This window comes from Oryzias latipes, chromosome 23 (genome assembly GCF_002234675.1).
Source record: "Oryzias latipes chromosome 23, ASM223467v1".
Lineage (NCBI taxonomy): Eukaryota > Metazoa > Chordata > Actinopteri > Beloniformes > Adrianichthyidae > Oryzias > Oryzias latipes.
This window is the reverse complement of record NC_019881.2, coordinates 7817001-7844754: the sequence shown is the minus strand read 5'-3', so window position 1 is coordinate 7844754 and position 27754 is coordinate 7817001. Positions and strand designations below refer to the sequence as shown.

The following is a 27754-nucleotide window of genomic DNA, read 5'->3' as shown; positions in this document are numbered from 1 at the left end:
ACTCTACTACTCAATTACTTCACTACTCACTACACAATAATTACTATAAAACTATATTGTGCTTTTTTTTCTAAACTGCGAAAATTATGTCACCAATTTCACAAAGTGAAAATGTAATTTTTATGACAAATATTTATGAATCCACTTTGTTCTGAAAATGAAAATGTTGATTTTTTATTAAAAAAATACATTTAAACACCCCCCCACACACACAAAAACTGTCCAAACGCAATGCATTGTGGTCTATACTTGCCAATCAGTGAGCTTTGATGCACACTGTTTTTTGCAGAGACTTCTGGAAAATTTCTAGAGCCATGGATTTTAAAGTTAGAGATTCGGACAGCACTGCAAAGTATAGACTAAATGTTTTTTTGTTGATGTTTTAATAAAACATCAATGTTTTTGATTTGATTTTTTATTTATTGATTCATTTCAAGCATTGTAGTCAAAGCAATAAAGAATTTACACATATTTATCAAACTCATTACAGAAATGATGAAATGCATAGATTAAAAAGACAGAAAACAAAACAAATACGTCACTTAAATCACATTTGCTTAATTAAATACAGCAATCATTAACTAAAGTATAAGTAGTGTTTGATTTATTGCTTGAAAAGGAGTGGGAAGAAGCAAGCTTATATAATCCCACCCCCACCAGAACACAGTAAATTAATAAATACAGGTTGGAACCTGCTCATATTAATTAGATTTTCACTTCGTGAAAACAGGGATGTATTATATGTCAAGTAGTGAGCATGCTCTCCAAATTTCTTTTAAAATCCAGGGCACTAAATAGTTTAGCACTATATAGTTTTTTAGAAGTGAGAGAGTAGTGAAAAAATTCAGACATAGCCCAGGTTTCCTTTTACATGTTACTAACCAGGTTGGGAGTTAGCGTTGTCACAGTGACGTTTGTTTTAGCGGTACCAGTCTGGATTTTTACGTGTTGCAAACAAGGCTAGGAATTACAGATATTGTGAATACCCAAAAGCAGGAAATTCCTCTAACATGGCTAACATACATCATGTTACAAATAACTTCTGCAGTTACAGTAAATGAAGTCTGACTGACTGATTAAGTTATCTCTGACTCTTGTCTTGCTAATTGGCCTTTTAGTTCGGTGCCCCTTGCATTTGACAGTTAAAAAAAATAGACCATTCATTTTAAGCGTGCCTTATAATCTGGAGTGCCTTTTTATAAATTCAGTCTGGTTGTGCTTTCTGAGTGATTTTCAGAATCACACAGCACTGTCAAAATGTTTTGTTGAATGATATTGTGCGTATGCTAACACAACTAACCTGTAGCAGTGTTGGACTTTATTTTAATGTGTTACCAACAGAGTTGGGTCTTAGCGTAGACAATAACATATGTTTAACAGTATTAATCTGCTTTTTTGACATGTCGGTATTATAAATGAGCTAATGGGGCTAATGTGTAGCGCTGTCGGACTGTATTTTTTTTAACATGTTACTATCAAGTTTGGGGAGTTCGCGTAGTCACAATAATAATTGTTTTTGTGGTTTCAATCTGTTTTTGTGTGCTTCAAACAAGGTCAGATGTTACAGGTATTGTAATTATCCTAATGCCTTTAAATATGTAAATACGCGTGTAAATCTGCTAACTCCTAAAAATGTGACTAATGTGTAGTGTGTTACAAACAAGTTTTAGAGTTACTCTGAACGTAATTAATAAAGCCTGACTGACTAATAGATTTATTTCTGAGTCTTTTGTCTTACTTAATGTGCCTTATGGTCCGGTGCGCCTTTTTATATGGCATAATTTATAAAATAGACCCTTTATTGACAGTAATCTGGTGTGAAAAATATCGTAAAAAGAACATATCTGTCACATCTTATTTTTACAAGGCAAATAAATTATGTATTTGTGAAATATTTTTCATACTTTCATTTTTCATTTAAAAAATGAAGGTGCTAAAAAGTTTCTGTTTCCAAATACTTTTGCCTGTATATGAACTGGCAAAGAATTGAATAATGGATCCCCTGTATGGAAAGAGTGCTCTAAAACCTGGGGCAAAACATCTGCTAAGCATATGTGAATTCTGATGACTCCTTGTTCTTGTGTCTTGAGCTGCAAAGCAGAAAACACATTTTGGTCAGAGGGGGCTTCCGTAGTTCTGGACCTATTACTGCTAGCTATCGTTAGCAGTAAGCTAATTAGCCCAAATTGAAAAGATGTTGAAAAAGTAGAAAAGTTCATTTTTTCAAAGCTTTGAAATTTTTTATAATGTTTTTCTAAATTGACAAGTCAACTCTTGAGGATTTACATTTCAATTTTACCGTTTTACGTTACTCTTTTAGGTGTGTACATGCTAACAGTTAACTCAAACAGTGAAACAAATCCTATTTATTTCCTATTTGCTCCTTATTCAAAAAGAATAAACAGCAAAAGGTTATGAATTCAGTTGTAAATACTTTACCGTTTACAGTTCATATGAGCATATATTCACCAACTGACACAAGAGTAGAGGAAAGCCTGCCTTGAGGTTATAATTGGCATTTATACACTGCGTTCACGCTTGTATTCTTTTATGCGTGTGTATTCTTTCGAGTGTGTGTAAGTGTTCGTACTTCAGTGGGATCGCTGCTCTGTTTTGCATTTTTTGTAAAAAAGACAGCAGGCAAGTCAAATCTTTTCTCCTCATAGGAAACGAAGCGTTGAAACAAGCTTGCTTCACCCAAAATAGACTGTCCGGTCCGTTCTGTCTTCCTTCGTCACCATGAAAGAGTGCTCTTTGTGGGAAATGTCGACAGAACTTTGATGATGAAGAATGTGTTTTAAGGGGCTTTGTCACTTAACAAAAAAAGATATATCTGTTGTTTTCAGTTTATAATTAAATAAATGTATTCTAGTAATGAGTTTATTTTATAATGTTACCTGGCAGCATTGTATAGCTTAATTTGAAATGTATATTAAAACAAATTTAGCCTAAACTATATCTACATGTATACATTTACACTTACACTATACGCTTTTAAAAAGAACGCCTCTCTCACCCCTCCGCGGGTGGTTTCTCACCCAAGCCCGGGTCCTCTACCAGAGGCCTGTTTGCGTGGGAATATTTGAATTGTAGCATTCCAACAGAACCTTGTTCTCAGATCTAGTCCATTTCCATTTTGTTCCAGTAGCCCACTTTCCATCAGGTTGCTCTGGTCCCCCAGCACCTGAAGCAGACCTTGTTTGACGGGGCAACGTCTGAGCTGGCATGACATGTGTTTTGTTGTCACTCATGGGTTATGAGGTAGGCAGTAGCGTTAAGGAACCCGCCCAAGGACCCTCACTGGAATATGTTAGTAGCTCACCATTGTTATGGTCTTTCTCTTTCGGCTTTTCCCATCAGGGGTCGCCACAGCGAATCATCGTTTTCCACTTCACTCTATCATGGACATTGTTATGGTAATTGTCCCAAAAATGGAGATAGAGAGTCCTTTCATATCCATCCTTTGCTCCACAAAATACACAATACATTCAATATTAGGATCATAAAAAGAATTTTAAAAATATTTAAAAGTCATTAATCATCATAAAAAAAGAGTAAAAAGAATAAAAGTATAAGAGAAATATATGTAATAAAAGTGGTAAAAAGTAGATGCCCAATACTAGCTCAATCTGCCCTTGGGTATCTAACCGTGTTTTACTCTGTGCCCATCCAGCATACATATGTAAATATGTGGAACAAATATTACGTTTAACTGAAAGTTGTGAATGCAAAAACAAAGGTAGAGTGAAAGCAAGATGAGACATTTGTGTCGTACTCCAAAATGTGTTTTGAAACATATAAAATATTATGAAAGCAAAGATTTAATTATTTTCAATTAAAGTTTTTCAAACTGAACATTTTGTTCACGATTTAGAACCTTTTGACCACAGAACTGTGACCTTGTTCTCAATGTGGTGGCACAAATATATCCTCGTAGTATCTTTATTACCAACCATCTTATTTGTTTGGTAATTAAAAGTTGGTTAGTCTGTCGGGTAATAGAGCTAACAGCAACATTCATGTATATTATGCCGCGTTACTCTTTAACAGCGTCAATGCTTCCTTTTTTGACAGTTAAATCAAATTCACTGACAGTGGACTTTATATACGGTTCGATTTTCGTGTTCATGTACATGGAAAGACTAAAAAGAAAAGGCCATGTGCAGGACCATAGATCAATAGATTATGTTGTGCTAGCCTAACACAGTCTAGCATTGGTTGACAGTTCTGACGCATGCGACTCTAATTGGAGTTTCTTCTGTATTTTTATTAAACTGGCCTGACATGACTCTCCAGTCTATACACCTCTCCTTTGGTAACATTTTGAAACATCAAGGACCCACTATTTTTATTGATCAACAGGGTCAAGACTGCAATAAAAGCAGAGGGTGCCTTGATTGTTTCTGTCATGTGGACATCATTTGAGGGGTTTCACTCAAGCCCTATATCATCTGATCCATTCCTTTTTCTTTCTCTGACCTAAAGCTGTAATTTTCTGTGCTTCACTCCCTTCCCTGTTACTCCATGCTGCTCAGTTGGCTTCACCAGTCCCTGATTAAGCCCCGCTAAAAAGGATTCATTTAAAAACGACCCTGCCAGGCCTCAGGCTGGAGGGACGACATCAAAGTTCTGGTAATGTAGCATTTGGATCTAAATTACGATTTCTGACTGGCAGTCTTGGAGCCAGACTCTGTTTCCTCATCCTGATCAGCTGCGGCGTGCCGCAGTGATACAGCTTTTCGGTCTGACATGTACAAGCAGACATACCTAGATACACACGCATTGAGTCGTCTCCAGGAGAGCAGATGTGATGCCAGTTTCTAGCTATGTCAAGCTGCTGTATGTCTGCGTTGGGAGAGAGCATGGAATGCTTCAGCCATTCTATGCTCCTGTTTTTTTATGTGTAGAAATAAGCATGTGCTTGTCATTGGCATGCAGAAAAAGAAACGAAAAAAGCCACAACATCCTTGTTTCTCCAAGTCTGGGATCAATACGGTATATTTGATGCGGTTAAGGCTCCTCACCTTACGCTACATATTTTTGGCTCTGCTAGTTAGATTGCAGGGCTCCAGGAATGCCGATATCATTGCTTTCTCCCACACAAAGCATTGTCAGCTAACTGCCTGTGAGGAAGAAAGATGTGATAAAGCATTTCGAGGAAAACGCTCCCTCCATCACAATGCTTTCAAACATAACTCCATGACCGAAATGTGTGTTGACGTCTCGCCATGTTGTAATGCTATTTAGGCAGCCCACTGGGGCTCCATCTACATGCCTGGATGCTCCAGCATTTGTTAATTGCTTAGGCTGTCCGTTCTAAATATAAAAACAACTCTAGGAAAATGGATAAAATGTCTTTTTAGCTAGCCATTTGATCTTCCGTTTAAATATAACAACTAAAAAATATCCTTCTTATTTTGTTTGTTACCTTGCTATACAATGCTGACAGTCAGAAAAACTTACATTTTTCAATGTGGACATGCCAGTACTCTTAGAATGATTATGCAATCAAAGTAAATCAGGTAATTGATTCAGTTGCGGAAAAAAGGCGGCTTTTCACCGTGATGCATTTTGCGGAGAATCCGTCTCACAACCGGCAGTTTGGCGTTTTTTCTTTATTTTTTTTTTGTTTAATTTAATGAACTGTGTTGTGTAGGTTGCAGATGGTCTTTTGTGGTGTTGCACTGTTGAACCTGAGGGTCACTTTGCTTGAATGTCACTTTTTGCTATTTGAATGTAATTTTTGCCGCTGCAGACAAAAGAATTTCCCCATCGTGGGATGAATTAAGTCTTATCTTATCTTAGACCGTCACTGTCTCTGTTGTGTCTGCTGGCCGTACCTCCTGGCTTCCGGAGGTGTGATTTGCCCTTCCCACCCCTGTGTCACCCTCACTGAGTCCTTGTAAGATGCATGTTTGTGGAAAAAATATGTTTTAGTACTTTTGTTGTCTAATTTTGCAGTCGACGACAGTGTTACCCGTGGTGTTAACGTTGGTTACCACGTGAGAACGGCACCTTAAATCTAAAATCAAATTTTTATTTTTAAAGTAAAAATTGACTTTTTTTTTTTCTTTTGTTTCTCCCATCTTTTTGCCGTGAAATCAACGTGTCTATGGACCGGAAATGGAATTCCTGCCTAAAGTTTCCGTTGCGGAGGGACGGAGATCAAACGCAGACATGGCGGAGGCTATGTAAACACCCTGATTGGTTACAGAATGTTTTATTTTTGTGTGTCAATGTAATGCAATGGAGATGCACTGCAGATGGACCAGTGAAAATCTGCCATAATTCTTAATTTAACATTTTTTGTTTTAAAATATTTGGTAAGATTTCAGTCAAACATAGGTTACCCAGAGATTGTTGCCTCTTATCCTCATGAGGGATGACCAGAAAGTATATTGCAGTGTCAGCTGTCACAGCCTATGAACAACTCTGACCTAAGAAAATCTACTTAATTTAGCGCTTACTTATCTTTAGTTTTCAGTCAGAAAACATTTTTCCTTTTAGATGTTGCCAAGATCATCACAGTAAAACAAGGGCTAATTAAACCAAAACTCCATTTCCACTGTTGTCAAGAACATTTTTTTGACAGAAGTTTTTTTTTTCTAGCAGATTTCGGAGGACACTCTAAGATACGTTGGAAAGGGCTCCTTCTTGTCTCGCTCAGCGTGCAATCTCAGCATGACTCTAATGCACTGCAGCTTTAAGACCATACTCCAGAAGCCTAAACTAAGCATTTTTACAAGTGTGTGCCTCTAAGCATTTATTAATTCCTCTTAGATTTAGATCTCTGGAGACATGAAAATACATTTTTGTGTGTGTATATATATATATATATATATATATATATATATATATATATATATATATATATATATATATACTTTAGATATATATCTGTATCTGTACTTTATATATATATATATATATATATATATATATATATATATATATATATATATATATATGTGTGTAATGTAATGTAACCTTTATTTAACCAGGAAAGTCCCGTTGAGATTAAAAACCTCTTTTGCAAGGGAGTTTTGCAAGGGAGCAGCAACAAGTTACAAACACAGACAACAAATAAAATTACATTCAATTATAAAAACAGTTACATTTAAAGGAGTTGACCTCAAGTGCTCTCAGTCTGGTTTTAAAATCATTTAAAAAGATAAGATCAGGGAGCTTCCAGTTTTTTTGCAGTGTGTTCCATGACGTGGGAGCAGCGTGAGAAAAAGATCTTTTTCCCAGTTCTGTGCGGACAAATGGAACATTGAGCAACAGTTGATCATTTGAACGCAATGAATATGAATCAACATTTCTCCTCTGTAGTAAATCTCCAATGTAGGAGGGAAGCAGTCCAAGCATGGCCTTGTAAATAAAAATGTACCAGTGTCCTTGCCTTCTTGTGGACAGAGATGACCACCCCACACGAGAGTACAGTTCACAGTGATGTGTTAATGCTTTACAATTGGTGATAAACCTCAGAGCAGCATGATACACAGAGTCTAATCTATAAAGACAATGATTTGAAGCATTCATGTACAAAAGGTCCCCGTAGTCTAAAACAGATAGAAATGTTGCTGTCACAAGTCTTTTTTTTACTTTGAAAGAGAAGCAAAGCTTATTTCTAAAAAGAAAACCCAATTTCAGTTTTAGTTTCTTCACAACATTTTCAATGTGGGGCTTGAATGTCAAGGAGTCATCAAGTAAGACCCCAAGGTATTTGTACTCATGTACTTGCTCTATAGCATCTCCGTGAAGAGTGAGAATCTTAGGGAGATCTTCTGGCACCTTTTTGGCATTAGAAAAGAACATGAATTTGGACTTTTCAGCATTTAGGACAAGTTTCAATTGCAGAAGTGTAAGCTGCACATTATCAAAAGCTTTCTGTAAAGATTCAACTGCTTTCGCAGGAGTTCGTCCAAAGCAATAGATAATTGTGTCATCAGCATAAAGATGAATATTAGCATCTTGAAGATCTTGTCCTAGTTCATTAATATATAAAATGAAAAGTAGAGGTCCTAATATTGAACCCTGTGGCACCCCCCTGTGGACATTTAAATATATATATATATATATATATATATATATATATATGTGTGTGTGTGTGTGTGTGTGTGTGTGTGTGTGTGTGTGTGTATATAAAGTTTAGCTTATAGACTTATGGGGGTTGCCACATGTTAAGTCCCTTGTGGGGTTTTGGCAACCATCCATCACATCCAGCATTGTTGTATGTTCTGTTTCTATTTACTTTTTCTTTTTTTGATACGTGATAAATGAAATAAAATAAAGGTTTATTTGAAAAGACAAATCATTTCTCTGTTGTAGACATTTGTCAAAATGTGTCGTATGGGAGAGGAATTGAGATGTGCTGAGTAGCGGGAGGAGAAATAATAAAGCATAGGAGCATGTCAATAACATTACATGGTATTAGGCCATACGCTCTGCCACATGAATCTATCTTCAGCCTCAGTCAGTGCTTTCATTTCACTCTAGGGTGGCCACACATACATTTTAATCAGCCATTTGGCTGGCCAAGCTGACAACTGCTCAACAACAGAGGCAGATAAGTGCGATGACAAATCACTGCGCTGCTGCTACAAGCTTTTGGGTTAGTTTGAGGACTCCTGCCAGTTGTAGATTTTTTCCCACGATTCATGAGGCTATTCCAGGAAATAGGATTACTATTTCCTCTCTTCATCATCCCGTTTCCTTATGACTGCGAGGAAACTGGATGACAATCTGCAACATTGCTGGTAAATTAAATAAATAAATAAAAATCATGAACACTGCCACATTATTTTTAATTAAAAGCAGACATTTATGGGAAAACTAAAAATGTGTTTTGATCCCCGTGCTGTTCTGAAATTTTGCTTATTGGAACAGTTAATGTTGTAAATTTGTTAGCCTTTTTGGGCCAGTATTAAAAAAGAATAGTGTCATATTTTGAGGAGTTAGGTTTTTTTTGCCTTTTTTATTAGTATATAAGTTTCATATCTTTTACAACAGCAGCATTTCAAATCTTAAAATTAATCATACCTGTCAGGCTGTCTTGCCACCACATTTAATCAATCAGAAAAAATCAATTTATTACTTTATTTTTAGATCAACTTTCATTAATACGCGTAAAATACAAGGTTTTTGACATTTTTGCTTAAAAATAGGTTAAATTATTTAAAAAAAAGGGCTAAACAGGACTGCTCTGTTTAAGTTTCAAATGATAAAAGAAGGTTTATTAAACAAAAAAAATTGGAAACAAAAAATCATAAGCAAAATCAAATGACAATCGGATCGGGGCACCAAAAAACCCTGATTGGGACATACCTACTTTTAACATAAGCTTCTTATATTTCAAAGTTTTTTTTACAGAATAGCCTTTTTTTTGTCTTTTAACAAGATTATAAATTTATTCGTACATAAATAAAAACGATTTTTAAAATGAAAACAAGTAATAGCTTCCTTTTTTTCTAAATGCGTCCAAAGACGAGCTGAATTCTGTCAAATGTTCCATTTTCATGCCTTTTCTGTTGACAAAAAGAAGATAAAGGCTTCTTGAAGATAGAACAAACATGCTCCCGTGCCTTTTACATTTTAGCTAAAAGCCACATTAATGATTGTTTAACAAGCTAAATATTGCATTTGCGATATTTAACTCAGCCGCTGACTGCGGTCACCACAGGCACCTCTGTGTGGATGAATCCTGATAGATCCCCATTACCCTGGATGTGACCCCTCGCAGCTCAGTTCATTAAGCTAGCCACCCAAGTGTTCGGGACTCAAGTCCAGATTTAATCACGACTTCCATCCTCTTGCCAATCACAATTAGACCCAGAGAAGCCCCTCCAGAATGGCACCGGGGAGGGGGGCCTCCGCGCACAGACAAAGGTTAATTTGCAAGCAGCAAGGGCCCAGCTACAAGGCCAAAGGTCACCTGATTGAATATATTGAGGGTGGTGTGTGTGCAAGATGGTAGGACTTGGCAGCAATTACAAACTTCATCAGTATTCATGCGCTTCGTTCGTTGGTAATAGGTGCATTACTTTGAAAGAGGATTGCTGATTGGATGTGGCCTTCATGGGAAATAGCTAGTTGGGGAACTTAAAGATGGCTGAATTTATTGACTACCTCTTTGCTTTAAAAGTCTTCCCAATTGCTTGGGGGACAATTGCAGTGTTTCTAGTTCCTGGAGAAACTTCATAGATCCAGACCTCTCGGGTTTGAAGAAACTGTATAAATTCTAACTCTAAAAGCAACTTTATGACATTGGTTAACCCTTGTGCTATCTTATGGGGTCCAGATGACCCCACCCTTACATTGACGTGTTATCCCTACCTTGACAAAGGTGGATAAAGGTGAAGAGGATTTCATGTAATCCATGGACACCAGTGAAGTGAAGATCACAAATCATTGAAGAAAAAAGTTTCAGTGCACTGTCTTATGGGGTCTAGATGACCACACACCCAACGTTTAAGTGCCTAGGATAGCACAAGGTTAAGGAAATTGGGGCTTCCTGTTTTTTTGTATGAACAGTCAAACTCATTCCCTTTCGGTACAACAATGCAGTGTGTATCATCCTGTGTGATGAAGCTTCTTTATGTTAATGATGTGTTGCATAAAAAAAAAGAAACACAAAACAAGGCATCATTCTGACCGAGCCTACTGAGGGTTTCCTCCTCTAAACATGAACATACAAATTCGAAGGCGCAGACGGCACAGTGCCTTCTGCCCTGTTTATGACTGAATCTCTCTGACCTCGCATCATGTGGTGCAATGTCATTTCCAGGCCAGCTGGCAGCGGGGACGTGCGAGATTGTGACGTTGGACAGGGACAGCAGCCAACCGCGGAGAACCATCGCCAGGCAGACGGCCCGCTGCGCTTGTAAGAAGGGCCAGATCGCTGGGACAACGAGAGCCAGGCCCGCCTGCGTGGATGGTAAGAGGAGGGGAGATCCTGGCTTTGCTTGCATTGTTTTTTTTTTTAAGGGCCACTTGGTGTTTAAGTAGTTTCCATTCCAGTAAGTAGCTTTGCTTCAGTGGGAACTACTTATACATGAACACGCACTTCCTGATGTGTGCTTGACTTTAGCACTCAAATGGAGTACATTTTTGATGGGGAAACATGCAAAGCACAATCTTGTCCTAAAGAAGGGGTTGGTTCAGTTTTTACTGGTAGCTTTAACCCTTGTGCTATCTTGTGGGGTTCAGATGGCCCCACAAGACAGTCCGCTGAACTTTTTTTCTTCAATGATTTGGCATCTTCACTGGTTGTCCACGGCAGACATGAAATCCTCTCCACCTTTGTTATGGTTGGGATAACACGTCAACATAAGGGTGGGGTCATCTGGACCTCATAGGATAGCACAAGGGTTAAGGGGATCAACCAAGAAGGAGTACTTAAACACTGCACCAAATCTTTCCACATCATTAAAATATGATTTGTTTTTATTGGCTAGCAACACTTTTGCATGATCGTGTGCCCTCTGAAGTCATTCACAGCTTTAGGGTAAGAATCATTTCGGAGAAGACGGTATTTTTGTGCTTTTTCTATGTTGATATCTAAATAATCTTTAGTTGTTAAAAGCAAAAACAGTTTTCTTTTTGATGCGTAAAAAAAATATATATTTACTGAAGTCTAAAAAAAAAAGAAAAGACAAAGAACTATAATCAAATTAAACTTTAACAATAAAGCACTTTTGATACCAAAGCAACAGAAAGTGCTTTACAGAAGGAAAACATCAAATTAAAATGAAGACAAAAACCTTATTATTTATGAAAATTTTAAGCTGTGTGGGCATTAAACCACATCTGTTTTTTTGCTGTGGAGAAAACATCTTTTACATACATTTGAATTTGAAAAATACTATAAAATGCATACATGTAATAAGGAATAAAAAAAAAAAAAAAAAAAAAACGGATAAAGTTTTACAATTGTTTTAGGAAAGAAATGATATTGTGAGGAATGTCTAAATAGCCATTGGACAACTAGTATGTTGTGGCCCCGCCCCTTTTGAACCCTTTTACACTAAAGATGTAGCCAGTATATAACAAACAATGTTAACCCTTCGAATGTTTGCGCAGTAAACTAAACTACAATAGTTTTTTGATGCAAAGAAAAGTCACAAAGTTATAGTTTTGTAGAAAGCTAATGAATGGAGCAAATCCTTTGCACCTATACGCATCTAAACACTTTTTAAAGTTTTAAATAATTTACAGTAATATTAGAGTAATATTTTCCGCTTTGATTCCTGCCCTAAATTGGAATGTTTAAAGACAGCTTGAGGCCATCTGTTGAAGATTGAAGCTATAACATGAATTTTCAATCGTAATATATGAGCAAACCGCCCAAAGGAAAGGCCCACAATACCATAATCCATATAAAAAAACAATATGTTTATTTGAATCTTATTTATTAAACATGTACAACTTTAGCCTAATTTTAAAAGAAAATGGACTTTTTACTCATAGCTTTAATTTTTTTTACTTAATTATATAGTTCAATTCTACTTTTATGTGTTGGCCTGGTTTCGTTTTTCAAAGTTCACAGTGGATACTTGGGTCACGGCGCATCACCTGTTTTTCTTTTGTGTTTGTAAATGAAATTGTTTCATACGATCTATGACAGCTTCCTGTTGTTAGACTTTTTGTAATGGTGAACTAGAGCAGAAAATGCTCGGTAGTGGTTGCCATGGTGTCTTTTCTCCAGGCGCTATTCTTACTCTACAGCAGTTTATACCTTCATATGACATCTTTGCCAACATCTCACTAGGTTTATTTTATTTTTTTTGTGGCTGCTCTCATGATGCAGCCTTCACCCGTGGAGGGACTGGAGGGTGTGTGTGCTCAGGTGAAGAAAAGATACACATTACTGAGATGGACCTGTGGCGAGCCATAACTCAGGATGTCTTTGGATGTCTTTGTTCTGCTGCGTCCGGCTGTGTCCTCACAGTTGTCGCTCGTATCTTCAGTTCCTCTGTTTTCACATGTGAGCGCGTGAGGAGGCAGCTCTGCGTTGCTGCAGAGGAATTGTAATCGACCAATGAGTTGTGGAGGAATAGCTGCCACAACCGTGTCCTTCGAATCCGTTTAAGGGCGCTCTTTGACACTGGGATGTTTGATCTAGACTAGATTTTGTTTCCAAGGAGAATCCCAAAAAGGCTAATCTGAATTCTGGAAGTGAATAAACATAAGAATCTCAGATTTGCACTGATAGATGAGCTCTGGGTCATCCTTTATATGAAACCTAGTTTAGTTTATCTAGATTATAAATGCAGTCCAAACAGAGTAAATTTTCAAAGAAAACTTAAATGCAGTTTACTAAAAGTAGGGCAACTCTACTTCAAATCATTTCATTACAATGAAATGGTGCTTGTTCCAGACATATAAATATACACAATATGTATAGCCTCTAAATTGGGGGTCACCAACCTTTTTGAGACTGAGGGCTATATCATGGGCACTAAGTAGTATGAAGGGCGCCACTTCCGTGCCCCATGCAAAGCACAATCCTGGTTTGTTGAGACCGACACTCACATTAGTTAGCGGAAGATCATATCTGTCCGTTTATTTTGAACACACCCACCACCAGCCAAACAGCATTAACCTCACTTCTGCTCACAGCTCCCTCACTTATGGTGAGCGATTTAACACACCCGAGATTCCCCACTTCCCATGAGTTTTAAAAGCTAAAGGTGGAGCTAACCCCAAGATTGCCACGATATATTGATTTGCTCTATGATCAGTGCTATTTTTGGAGCATTCCCTGCGGGCCCCGCAAAGGATGCTCTGGGGTGCATGGGCGCCCGCGGGCACAGGGTTGGTGACCACTGCTCAAAATTCATCCCATAAAAAAAAAAAGGCTACATTGGTTCAGGCACACCACCATTTGGCAAACTTCATTGACTGTTTGAAAAATGAGAGAATGGGGGGAACAATTGAAAATAAAAATGGATCCATTAAAGACACACACATACTGTCCCAATCCGAAATCTATTAATCTTATAGTTGCTGATTAAAAAAGAAAAAATATTCCCCCTCCCAGCACTAATGCGTTTCAAATGAAACACGGGGAGAACATTATTATAAAACAATTTTTGATATATATATGTTGTTTTTGGGTGTATAAGAATACATTTTTAACATGAGAGACAAAAGGAAATTGCTCCCCACTGAAACCAGCCTTTAGTGGTCACTTCAGGAACTGCAGCATACTTCCTGGTGAGCTTCAAATCTTCAAATCGTTGCTTTATGTGGCCTGTTCTAGAGACTACAATTTGCAGGAGGCAACCTAATAAGTCATGAGTGGGATTTTTTTGGTATTTGCTGCCCACTAAATCGAATTTTGTCCGAATATTCATGTGCTCAAAAAGCAAAGAAACAGTCATTATAAAAATAGATTTTTGACATATGTACATATGTTTTTTCGTTTTTGATTATAAGCATACTTTATTACAGTGGATCAGAGGAAACTAAATCAGAATGGTTTGTGGAATTCTTCATACTGCCCATTTAAGGTGACTATGTCAGACCGTCCTAGTGCAAAAGCCCGACTGAATTAAGAAAAACCCTCTCTGTATATTTTATGCATTAAAAAAAACACATTAAAGAGTTAAAGTCCTTTTTTTCTTGTTCTATGCAGTACCTCCCCGAAACAACCTGCTAGTGAAAGTGTCCAGGTGTTTCGCTCTGCTCCACAGCACTCTGGAAGTAAGCTAAACCAAACAAAGGCAGGAAATTTTCCTGCTTCCCCCAACCCAATCAAACCAAGTCTGGTAAACTATCCTAGTGTGAATGAACCTCAAAGCACCTAATCTATCCTTTATACACAGAGCCACATTGGCCCTGTTGTCTGTGTCGCATGCAGCCAAAACAACTTGATTAGTTTCTGAATAAAAATAAAGTTAACGATGTGAAAGTGCATGTTGGAACGTAAGTGCAGGGATCCTTATTTTATTTTTTTTGCAAGGAACCAACTTACATATAATCAGTTGCAAATTGTGGCACTCTGAAGAATTTCTTCTTAGACCTGCTTCCTGGCAGTGTGCTGCAAAATATTGCCTTACACATCATTATGGTGGAGCTTACATGATGAGGCTTCATTTTCTGCAATATTGAATATATAATCTTTTTTTTGTTGTTTTTTATTTCCTGGCATCAAAGGAACTATTTGAGCATATTAAGTGTTTTTCTTAAATTTACCTCGCGATGCCATTTTTAAGCTTAAGGTATGGGAGAGAGACTCCATTGTCTGGATCATTGACTGTATATGAGAACTGGACTGATTGCCCCCCCCCCCATGTTTCAAATTGGAAGTACTTGCTGGTTCCAACAAGCCAAAATCCCATAGACTTTGTATGTATAAATAAACTGCTATTACTCAGTCAGAATAATCATTCTTGCTCTTTTACATCTTTTTTAACACGTTTTTGATAATTCTTATTATTTATGTTTTCTATAGCGCAAGTTATTCAAGTTACAAACTGTCCAATCAGATGCCTCAATAAAAGTATGCAATATTGCTAACGATTAACCCAGTAGTCCTCAACTCCCAGCCCGCGAACCAGTCCGTGTATCATTTGGTACCGAGCCGCAGACAGAAAAAAATGCACACGCAAACTTCGATTATTTCCGTTTAATTTACTGGGTGATATTGACGGAAGTTTTATTTTAGAAAACTACCGGATTCTGTTCACCTCATCATGTGTTACGTGACTTTAAGCAGCTGCTCGGATTGGCAACAGTTATTGCCATGGACGCGTAACCAACTCGGACCAATCAGTGCTTACTGACGTTGTCATGGCAACGTCCAGATCGCAAAAAGATTTTGACTTAATTGACTGTATTTCAGTGGGGATGGAAGAAAGCCCTTTTTAATAGGTGACATCTCAGTCACTCAGTTCAGTTCTCATATGCAGAAAACTTGGACAGACCCACGCTTTACCACATTTTTTCACATTTGACGTTGCATCATCAACGAATCGTCTATTTTTGAACTCTGTTATATATAAGGCGCACCAAACCATAACGCATGTTAAACGGGACAAAAAAGTCAGAGAAAAGTTTGTCAGTCAGATTTTATTAACTGCGTTCTTGTTTTTTGGGAATGGGTTGTGACACATGCTACATGTTAGCCACATTAGAAACTTTAGCATATTGACTATATCTTTTACTCCCAATCTTGTTTGCAACATAAAAAAAACAGATTCGTGCCGCTAAAACAGACGTAACTGTCACTATGCTAACTCCCAACCTTTTTAGCAACACGTAAAAAACAATAAAGTCTGACACAGCTACACGTTAGTCGCGATAGCATATGCACCGTAACACCCAACCTTATTTGCAACTCATAAAAAAGAAATCAGATGGGCGTTTTGACATACTGCCTCTCAAAATTGCTTCAACATCAGGAAGCACAACTGGCATTAATCTTATATGAGGCCCTCCAGATTTTAAGGAACAGTGTTGAATTCCTTTTTTTTTTTTATTAAGATTTTTAGGTAGGCCTAAACGTTACAATAATTTCTCTCCGCTGTTCTTTTTGTCATACCACTTCCTGGTGACACACGCCTTTCACAGTGCAAAACCTCGCCGCCTGCTATTATTGCCTTCCAAAGCTGTAATGCACAAATCTTATTTGTTTATTGAAATGGGGAAGCAGCCTCCTCTCAGCGCTGGGTCTTTCAAAAAATAAATAAAAAAGGAGGCGGCCAACGGAGCTGACAGATAAAACGTCAAATGCCACGAATGGGATTTCAATCAGGTTTAATCTACTGGAGTCCTTGAGGCCTGCTTGCAGTTGTAATATGCTTTTGCCTTGGCCTACATGATCGTGTCCTTCATGCTTCAGACATCGGTCATCCAGTGCGCGCAGGATAATCTTCAGCTCTGTCAGCAGCCTCACACAGCAGCAGGTAATGAAAACAGAGGGAGCGCCAAAAGTCGTCTTGTATTGTTGTGCACCTCTCATCTTCCACCTGCTTTGCGTGTTTATGGCTTTAAGAAGGCGAATATAGAAGATAAGCCATCGACACGGTAAGACATCCAGTTCAGAAAACAGAAACTTAAGGCTTTCAAGCTGTTTTTTTTTCGTTTTCCTTTTGGGGGGGCAGCTTGTACTGTGTTCTTCTTTTCTCTACACTCTCGGTTACACTACAATTTTTCCTCTTTCCCTCTCTCGGCTTTATGTGTTTGGCACCCATTGGAGGCCTGTAGTGGAGACTGGTATTGCATAAGCATTCCCTTTAGTATCTGCAATTTCATGCTCTTAAGCCTTATCGCATCTGCACTTGGCAACTTTTAAGAGCGCAGATCTTGATTTGTATTAGGGAGGATGAGACTGCATGAGATGATCGGCTTTTGCGCACCGGCGCAGGCTGCAGGGATGGTGCAGGAGGAAAGAGAAGACTCCAGAGGGGCTCATAGCCCTTTCGCGTGGTTGTTAAGGATCAACGGGGAGTCTTTGTCTCAGCTGAATGTGTTTGATGTCCTTCTACTAAGATGTTTGAGCTGATGAAAGGCAAAGTGGAGATGATAGCTCATGTTTTTTAGGATGTTTCCTCACCTGCAGCTTTTGACATGCAGACACATGCAGAGGATTTGTCCATATCCTTCTATGATGAAAATGACATTGGATTACAGACCTTTGGGGTTCTGGTAGACTTTGAAACAAAGAAAGTGTTGCCAGGTTCTATTTAAAAAAAAAAGGCAAACCTCTCGTTTTTTCAACGTCACCTTATTCTTACATTTCTGCTTGTATGGCATTAAATAGAATCATTTATATCTTCAGGATTCGGATTATAAATGACAACATAACTTGAAAGTAGGGCTGCACGGTGGCGCAGTGGTTAGCGCTCTTGCCTTACAGCAAGAAGGCCCCTGGTTCAAGTCCTGGCTGGGGGACCTAAAACAGAACATCTGATTAGAGTTTGCATGTTCTCCACGTGCATCCATGGGTTTTCTCCGGGGACTCCGGCTTCCTCCCACCGTCCAAAAACATTCGTCAAAGGTTAATTGGTCACTCCAAATTGTCCCTAGGTGTGAATGTGAGAGTGCATGGGTGTGTGATTGCGGACACTCTACCCTGCAACACAATGGCGACCTGTCCAGGGGGGTCCCCTGCCTTCGCCCACAAGTGGCCATGATAGGCTCCGGCAGCCCCGTGACCCCGAAAGGGAAAGATGAATGAATGAACTTGAAAGTATTACTCTTTGCTGTGTTTTGGAGATTTTTTAACACTACAATTTAGGAATGTAAGTCATTTAAAAGGCCAGTGAAACACTGCTGCTAGTAAAATCACTGGCTGCGTACAACACAGGCTGTAAACAAACATATTCAATTTATCCTGTTAAAATGTCTATATATATATATATATATATATATATATATATATATATATATATATATATATATGTATGAGTATTAGATTCAGATGTATGTGTTTGTATATATATATATATATATATATATATATATATATATATATATGAGTATTAGATTCAGATGTATGGATGTATGTGTTTGTATATATATATATATATATACATATATACATACGAAATATAATACATAATTATCCACATGAGATGTATTTGCGTTTTATTTATATATATATATTTATATATATATACACACTGTAACTTGGTAGTTCTGTTCTGAAGCTTTTTCCCCTATTCAGATTTGTATCTTCCTCTGCATCGATTCACTGATATTAGAGAATACTTTTACATTTTTCCAGTATCTCATCACAGACTCATTAAAAAAGGATGTTTTAAAAAAGACTGTTTTGATTTAAGTGACAGGTATTCTAATCTAGCTGAGAAACTAGGAATTATTAGAAGATAATCTCTTGAAAGTTTCAAAGCAGTTATGACGAGACTGTGATAGTCTTCAGTCATTTCTCATTTGACCTTTTTTCGTCTGTTAGCTTTAGGGTGTGGATTTCCTTTATAGAATCAAGTAACTTTCAAATTGTAATGTATTTATGTGAAAAAGTATTTTTCTTTAACTATTAGATCAATAAAAACATCTCCATTGTGGATGTTTTCTTCTCTACAGATGCGTTTTCTTTGGGTGGACTTGCATACGAGAATTGTTCCAGTGAATCAGACAGTGATAGAGACAATAGTATGCGTCAGACTGGGTCTCCGGGCTATTAGACAATCCTGCTGCTCCAATCATACAGCATCAGCTCACTGGTCTGATGTGATCCAGAGAGAAAAGGAAGGAGGACTAGTCTGTTGGGGGAAACATGTCATGTAATATTCAGTAGTCGGTTACGAGCTAATAGCTAGCAGCACATTTTCCGAGGGGATTCGGATGATCCGAAGGTGAATCTGGATGTGAACTCCTCTCCGTTCTTTTTCACAAGGAGACTCGCTAGAACGACTGGAACTGAAGTTTGACAACTGAGGGCGGGGGCCTTGTCACAGGAAGCCAGAGGAATCTTGGGAGCTTGGGAGGGCAGGTTCTCCAAGGATGTGCTGCCTTAAATGGCCATGCAGCTCGGGATTTTGTATTGTTCTTTGTATTGATTTCTCAGCGGACATGCCGCTTTCAAACGCCTACATCTCCTTTTAACTTGCTGGCTTTTTCCTATTCAGTTTAGTGCTATTGACATTTTAGAGATTACATTTCTCAACTGACAAAATCTATTTATCATTCAGTATTGAAAAATATTTTAATGAGGGCTATGACAGCACAATAAAAAATACATTGAATCCCTCAAACTTGAATACAATGCACAGAGTTTTTTTTGCTTAAAAGTCAGATATGTTTAATCATTTTGTGAATAACTTTCTTTTGGGTTATAATGAGACATCTGACACTTTATTATACAAAAAAGGATAGGATATGATTCAAAATTAAACATTACTTATTCATATTTAGGCTTTAAATAAATGATTTTACCTTCCTTTTGAAAATAAAGTCTGAAACTGAAGTGGTATTATGCAATAAAGTTGAAGGCAAGGAAATCCCAAAATAGCGACCTCTCCGAAACGCAGATAAAAGTATGATGCTTCAAGAAAGAAATACATTTTACTGTCTGTCAAATATTCTCTGTATTTTTTTTTCTTTTCTTAAGAAGAGCCTGGCACGGATCGTTCCTAAAAATAAAATACTTTATCTTATTTTCCCACAACCAATAATAATGCTCTAAATGTTTGTTGTAAAGATGAATGTGACATCTTGAATAGATTTGTTTTCTTCTTCCTATACATTTCGTAAGGGTTAATGGCCTTTGAAGTATGCATTATCACTTTTAAACGTTCGCTTTTAAAGCCTGAACCGTCCTCTGCATTGCTTCCGCGAAGTGCGTTAAAAAGTCATAATGCATACTTCCAAGACCATTAACCCGCTTATACCATGATCACTTACAAAAAAAAATTAACCAGCTTTTAGTCCTTAATTCTTGTTTTTATTCCGATTTGGATTGCCTTTTTCACAAAAAGCGGACTATTTGTTACGTGGTGCGGCGTCTTGTCATGGTAATGTGACAAGGCACCCCCGCTGCAGTTGGCGATATAAAGCGATATATCTATGCTGATCGTCCCGATGGGTCAAATAAAGCATCAGTTCATAGAGAAAGTTCACCTCTTACCGCTTGTTTTTGACCAGATGATGAAGCCAAAGGGCGTTTTAAAGAAGCCAGAGCAGTGATACAGAACATTTAAGATCGGAAATTCTTTTTGGGGCGTGCGGTTATCACCGTGCGTTATCACTTTTTAAACCATGGTCTGGGTATACTCGATTCTGATTGGCTGCTGGGTGTGCTTTAAAAAGTGATAATGCACGGTGCAGCAGTGGTGCGGCGCCTTGTCAAGTTACCATGACGACGTGACAAATAGTCCGCTTTTCGTGAAAAAAGTGATCCAAATCGGACAAAAAAACAAGAATTAAGGACTAAAAACTGGTTAATTTTTTTTTTTTGTAAGTGATCATGGTATAAGCGGGCTAATGGCCTTTGAAGTGTGCATTATGACTTTTTAATGCACTTCGCGGAAGCAATGCAGAGGACGGTTCAGGCTTCCACGGAGTGCATGAAAAAGTGATAATGCATACTTCAAAGGTCATTAACCCTTACTTAATGCACACCCAGCAGCCAATCAGAATCGAGTATTCACCTTGACCATGGTATAATCTGTCATAAACCTCTGAAGCTACGGACAGACAGGATATGTGACCTGCGGTCAAGAACCCGCGTTTAGCCCATGGTGTTCAAACTGGACAAGCAGGGAGGGGGTTCTTCTTCTTTTTCTACTGTTTCTTGTGTATGTCTGCCATCTACAGGGGGAGCTGGCTTGTTATGAAATGTTGAAGTGGCGTATATCTCGTGACTTTTGCTCCACGGAATATCCTTCACAGGTCTACATCGATATATCCCAGACTTGGTGTCTTAGAATTCCAGGCTGAAACGAACCGCAAATATTAATTTCACCTCCATGATCAATTTTCAAATGGTTGGCACTTCTGTGAATTAAAAGGGGCGCCATACCTGGGAGTCGGTTGTTAAACCCTGCTTAGCTATACATAAGCGCGAGAGTTTTGAACACAGAATGTGAGTTGGAAGTGGACGGGTAAATGTCTGTTGCCGAGGGTGATGTCAACATAGCTTAAGAATCAACTATTGTTTTTTTGTTTCATTATATACAAAGGAATGGGTCCCAAATCAGCCTGGTATCTTTGTGTTTTCTTTCTTATTTTAGGCTCTTACTTCTTTTTTTTTGCTCCCTGTACCTCAGTGGAAGTTATCATTGCACCCTCCAGAGGGGCTGGTATCATAACAGCTTCTATGTTAGTTCACACAACTTCACCGGCAAATACCATACGGGTTTGTGTTCTGTCGCATGACAAGCACAAATATAATATAAGGAACTCTTGTATTTTCCCAGCAGGGTGAAACGGCTGACAAGTGGAGCACATTAGCATAAAAATAATGCAAAGTGCCACTCTCTGTCTTTCCATATGTAACGTAGAGAGTCATGGAGATTTTGTAGTGTGTTAACCTTGCCTTTTTTTCTTGATGCTTTGGGACTTCTAGTCAAATTCACAGTTCCTAAAAAAATGTAGATTGTTTTTTTCTTTTCCTTATGTCCTATCAGTTGTAGCATTAAAACCTGTGAAGGTTGAGTACAAAAATGATGGTGGTTTATTCAGAGATGCAGCATAATGTTACAAAGAATGTACCCAAAAAGTGCACAATGAAAGTCCTAAATGATGAAATACAGATGGTGAAAATTGATATATTTGGAAAAATAAAGATAATTTTAAAATATCAAGTAAACTGATGATAATTTTTGGGGCAAATTTTCATATGTTGTGTAACATATTTTATGTTATCTATGACATTTAGCAACCTATAAGAAAACACAGTGCATAAATACCTCACATGAATGATAAGTGGAAAATGTAAATTTGAGGTTGTTTAGGTATCTACACTGGATTTTTTGCGGGATGGACGAATGGACCAAAATTAAAGGGTGGATGGATGGATTGGGGGAAAAATGTTGAGCTTGGATAAAGAACTTAATAGATGAGAAGAAGGTGTAGTTAAAGCTAAATACACACGGGGTACGTGTGGTGCATTCGTAACGCTTGTGCTATCCTAGGCACTTTAACGTTGGGAGTTGGGTCATCTAGACCCACTGGAAAGTGCTCTGAACCTTTTTTCTTCAATGATTTGTGAACTTCACTGGTGTCCATGGATTACATGAAATCTTTCCACCTTTATCCACCTTTGTCATGGTAGGGAGAACACGTCAATGTAAGGGTGGGGTCATCTAAGATAGCACAAGGGTTAAACAAAGTGCTGGTAAAAAAAAGGGTGAGCATGAGATTTGAATATGAAAGCCCAAAAGGCCTGTTCATGCGCAATTGCATTGACTTCATTGATAGTGGTACGTTTCCGAGCCCGGTATGAACGTAGCATGAGGAGGAATAAAATTAATTGATGATGATGGAAAGTGGATTTGAGAAGTGAATTCATGTTGGAATGGTAAAACTGGGGATTTTTTTTTTTTATGTTTGTTCACATTCATGTCATATTCACCTATTCTGATACCTTTTTTTAACAGATAACTTGAGAGTTTGCCTGTAAATCACATAAGACACCAATTGACTATAAAACTCTGCTTTTGCTCTCAATGCATCAAATTAGAAATACATCAATGAGGCTAAATATTAATGATCCAATTTGATATTTTTACTGGCTGCACGGTGATGGAGTGGTTAGCGAGAAGCCGTAGATTCGAATCCAGTCCAGGTCCACTGCTCTCCTTACACGTGTGAGTTTCTCTGGGATTCCTCTCACACTCCAAAAATTTGGATCATAGGTCAATTGGTGAATCTAAATTACCTCTAGTGCATGTGAGTGTGTGTTTGAGTGTTTGGCCATATGACAGACTGGCAACCTGTTCAGGGTGTCCCCGCCTTCGCCCAGCAGTAGCTGGGCTGGCTCTAGTGACACCGTGACCCTGAAGGGGAATCAGGATGGATGGATGGAATATTTTTACCCCTATCAATATGAATGGGTATCGTTAAGGTTTTAACGGTACTACTACTCTTACTGCTTATCAATCCGGTATTTTAATGATACTCTTATCGATACTTTTTGAAGACGAAAAATAAATAACAAATTAAAAACATAGTGTTTTATTTCGTCATTATGCAACAATGTTTTTTTAGCAAAACATTTTACTTTATACATTTTTCCAACTTGAAAAGTAAAATACATGAAAAAAGAAGTTATTTAAAGAAAAATAAACAGCAATGTTTTGACATATTGCTGTCAATGATGTAAATATAAAACAAATTAAATAAATGTTTGAGTTCATAAGATCATCCCAGAGAAAGTCTCTGCTTCAACTCCGGCAGTGAAAGCTGCGTCTTCATCTGACACCCGTTTTTCCATCTCTCTGAAAGCCAAAGCCCCTCCCCCGCCTCTCTATCTGCTTTTCCTCTCTACCTGTTCACATCCTCTGCAGCAGCCAGTCGTTTATTTCCCACGCCCCTCCAGTGTGTTGTACACAGAGAGCGCAAAATACGGTCATCATTGCGGCAGGTTGACACGATAGTCGGGGCGCTCCAGTGCAGATTTTATTAATTTTACGCGCGCGCCATGTACTGTCTGAACAACAGCCCCGCCCCCCTGTGCAACCAAATAGCCAGACAGACCTCTCCTCTTCAGCGAGAATAGCGAAATTAATATCATCATTAATTACAGGAAAATTGACTGACTTGGTGAGTTAAATATGTCAGATAAAGTTTATATCTTGTGGGACACAAAAAAAGGCGACTTTTCCAGTACCGATGGCAGAACCGTTGAGGTCAGATGTTAACGAAACTGCGGTCTTGAAGAATGTTGCCCCTGGGCTCGTTCAATACCGGGACTCAGTACCCATTCCTACTTATCAGTTTACATGCAACTTTGCTTTTGCAAGTCTTCCTGTTGTTGCTATTGAAAGGTAGCTTCTGGAGTACCTTTCAGCAGTAGCATCTAAGCAGCAAAGAGCTCTAGACGGGCCCTGAGAATCAATTGGCCGACAAATTTTAAACTAATGAAGCTCTTGCAAGATACACCAGAACACTAAAACTTGATTTACAACCCTCCTCAATGCAACAATCCACACGTTTAGACGATAAAACATACTCTGAGGTCCAATCTCCATATCCCCAAAGGATTCGACCTGATTCTCTGGGAAAATGGAGCTCTGCAAAAATATGACTTCTTGAGCCAAAATCTTTTTTTTTTCTCTGTGTGCCAGCAATACATCTGTGCGTTTCATCATCCAGGGTGCATGTAGAAAGTGCCTTTAATTTAGATGAGACACTAAAACCTGAGCTCGCGGAACCGTGATTTAGTGTCGCCAAAGATGAATAAATACCCGTCTGGCTGTGTGCGTTGGAATAATTCAGCGTGTGTACACTAACAATAAATGTTTAATATTCCGGATGATATAGCTCATACAGATGTGTGATGATGCTTTCAGGCGTGCAGTTATGCTCCCTCTTAATGAAGCTGCTTTATCCGTTCTGCCCAGAACCCGTCCAGTACATTCATAAATTTGCAGACGCTGCGTGATGAAGTGGACCCAGGTGTTCCAAGGTTGTGTGATGTTGATAACGTCAGCCGTTACTGATGCCCCATTGTTGCGTGCGTTGTTCTCTATGTTTTATGATAATGAATGCAGCGCGAAGGAGAATGAGGCAGCTGAAGTCGCCTTGAAGTGCGACAGAAGCGCGGATCGGTCTATTAAAACACAGTCACTTTAAGCACACTCCTTGCCCTAAAGCTTTCAGTAACTTTAATTCAACAATTAAAAAACCAATACAAACAATACAAAAACGTTACATTTTTTAATTTATTTATTTATTTATTTTAACTTGTCCTGTCCAATGGCTAGGCAGACAGATGAGAGCTGAAAGCCTCTTGTGTTGGACACATTTTACCGTTACAATAGGAGTTTCTGAAACATTTGACACACTGGGTGTCCATTTAAATAAACCCCTTTTGTAATTTAGCAACACTACATTTTTGAAATATAAACAAAAAAATCCAGAAGTCAAAATACATTTACAAAGAAATGAAACAGGAAAAAAAAGGAGGTTTTAGTAAACAAAAGTAATTTCCAGAAATTAAAATGAAATGTTACAAAATGAAACAATATAAAACTGGAAAAGTTAGGTACCGTGAGTGAACAAAAAGACTTGACTGGGAGAAATGTAAACATTTAATAGATGTTTAAACTTGAACAAGACAAAAACCACGATGAACCAAAAAGATGACTCAGCAGATGACCCGACGAGGAGAAATGGACGACCAGACACTGAAGACATTTAACTGAAATGAAGACAGCTGTGAATCGTGATTAACCTTATACTGGTTACTCAGGCCAACTCAAGCCATGACCAAAAGCAACATGAAAACAAAACTAAACCACAGAATACTCACAGTAACCCTCCCCAAAAGGGCAGATCCCAGAAGCCCAGACCCAACACAACATTCCAGAGGAAGAGACCTGCAGTGTCCAACCGAATCTCAACCAGAAAACAGTTCAGGTTCCTGCAGCCAAACAGATGTGAGAGGGTATCAGAGAACCCCTCCTCTGGAACAGGAAACATGGCCAAGGGGGAATTGCCCAAGTGTTATGAAAACCATGGCCCAGTCGCCATGGTTTTCACCCCTTTGCAGCAATGCATGCGTGGCACATACAGAACCGCCACAAAGACACGTCAGCAAACCTGTGCAGCTGCCAACTACACAAACTGCAGAGTAGACGGCAACAATTACCCTATCACTATCCTGGACGAGCCCCCACTTATATATATATATATATATATATATATATATATATATATATATATATATATATATATATATATATATATATGTGTATATATTTACACACCAAAAGCCCTGGGGTCGTAACAAACGGCAACCATCCTTAGGAACAGGGAACATGAACCGTGGCCGGGCACCCCTCCGCAGAAATAGACACATGAAGAGGAGCGGCCCTGGCGAGCCTCCACAGGAACAGGAAACTTTAAAAATAAAAATAAAACTTTTGGTTGAAATGATGGACAAACATCATCATCCAGTCAGGGATGTCCCATAGTACCTACCTTTGCCCGTTTCCGTAGACAAGAAAAAACATTTTTAAAAAACAAAAGTAATTTCCCGAAATCTCAACAAAATGTTCAAAAAAAGACTATGATAAAAAAGTAGAAACGATAGGTACTATGGGACATGACTGATTGATGATGATGTTCATTTGAACCGAAGGTTTTTTGGCATGAAGAGATAATGAAGATCCTCATCTAATTAGTGATGTCCAATAGTATCTACCTGTTCAAATCAATTGCTTCATTTTTTAACATTTCATTTTGATTTCTGAAAATTACTTTTTTTTCTGAAATGTTAAAATTTTACTTTGTTTAATTTTGGGGGATTTTGTTTTGATTTTTAAAATATACCGTTTTTTTGTTTTTGTTGTTTTTTTTTTTTTTGATTGTCATTGTGATCTTTATGAAGTTTTTTCCCTAGATTGATATGTTTCTGTGATTTGCTCTTCAAGTCGCTACATTTTTTGGTTTTCTTCTCCTCTAAGCGTTGACTGCTTTTATTCAGGAGTCTGGTGTTACCCCAGCAACAGAGTCATGAGTAATTTTGCCCTGGATGTACAGGAAGAAAAAAAAAAAAAACTAACTCATCGACTTATCATCCTCGCTCAGTTTGGTGCTGATTTAAAACCAAATCACTTAGCCGATGATCAACTCCGCACTAAGTGTTCATGAAGAGGGATGTTGGCTCGGTAGATTGCCTTGATGGGCTCTGTCGGGTGTCAAATGGGCCACTGGGCTGTTGCCTTGAAATATTACGGAGTGCCTCAAATGGGCTACACTGTGAGCAGGGCCAGTGCACTAATCACTCTATAACATCTGGGCCTTTTAAATGTGCAGAAACTGTAGCATGTGTGACATCTACGACTTATCAATGTAGTGTGCCAGAAGATTTAGATGTAGCACGAAAGCTAATAACAATTACCTAGAAAACCTTCCATTTTGTGAAAGGATGTGGGGGTTTTTTGTTGTTTTTTTTGTAGTGTGTGCTCGTCGTTAGGGGATGAATATGTCCAATGTGGTTTTAGACATGCTGAAATGCACTCGGACAAAGCGAGGCTAGGGATTTATAGCGTGGAAGCTCTGGGCTTCTGTGCCTCCAATTATCCTGATGGCCTGCTCCTGCCACCTACCGCACTAC

The 27754-nt window shown here is 38.3% G+C and overlaps 1 protein-coding gene across 3 annotated transcripts in view; it reads left to right on the top strand.

Annotated features, from left to right (window-relative positions):
• The window catches only part of fam19a5 (family with sequence similarity 19 member A5, C-C motif chemokine like), a 221242-nt gene that overhangs the window by 111187 nt on the left and 82301 nt on the right, over window positions 1–27754 (top strand). For all 3 annotated transcript variants that reach the window (XM_023952179.1, XM_023952178.1, XM_011490952.3), the window contains exon 2: window positions 10787–10936. In XM_023952179.1, the coding sequence (XP_023807947.1) occupies window positions 10787–10936 (150 nt within the window). The remainder of the gene's footprint in view (window positions 1–10786; window positions 10937–27754) is intronic.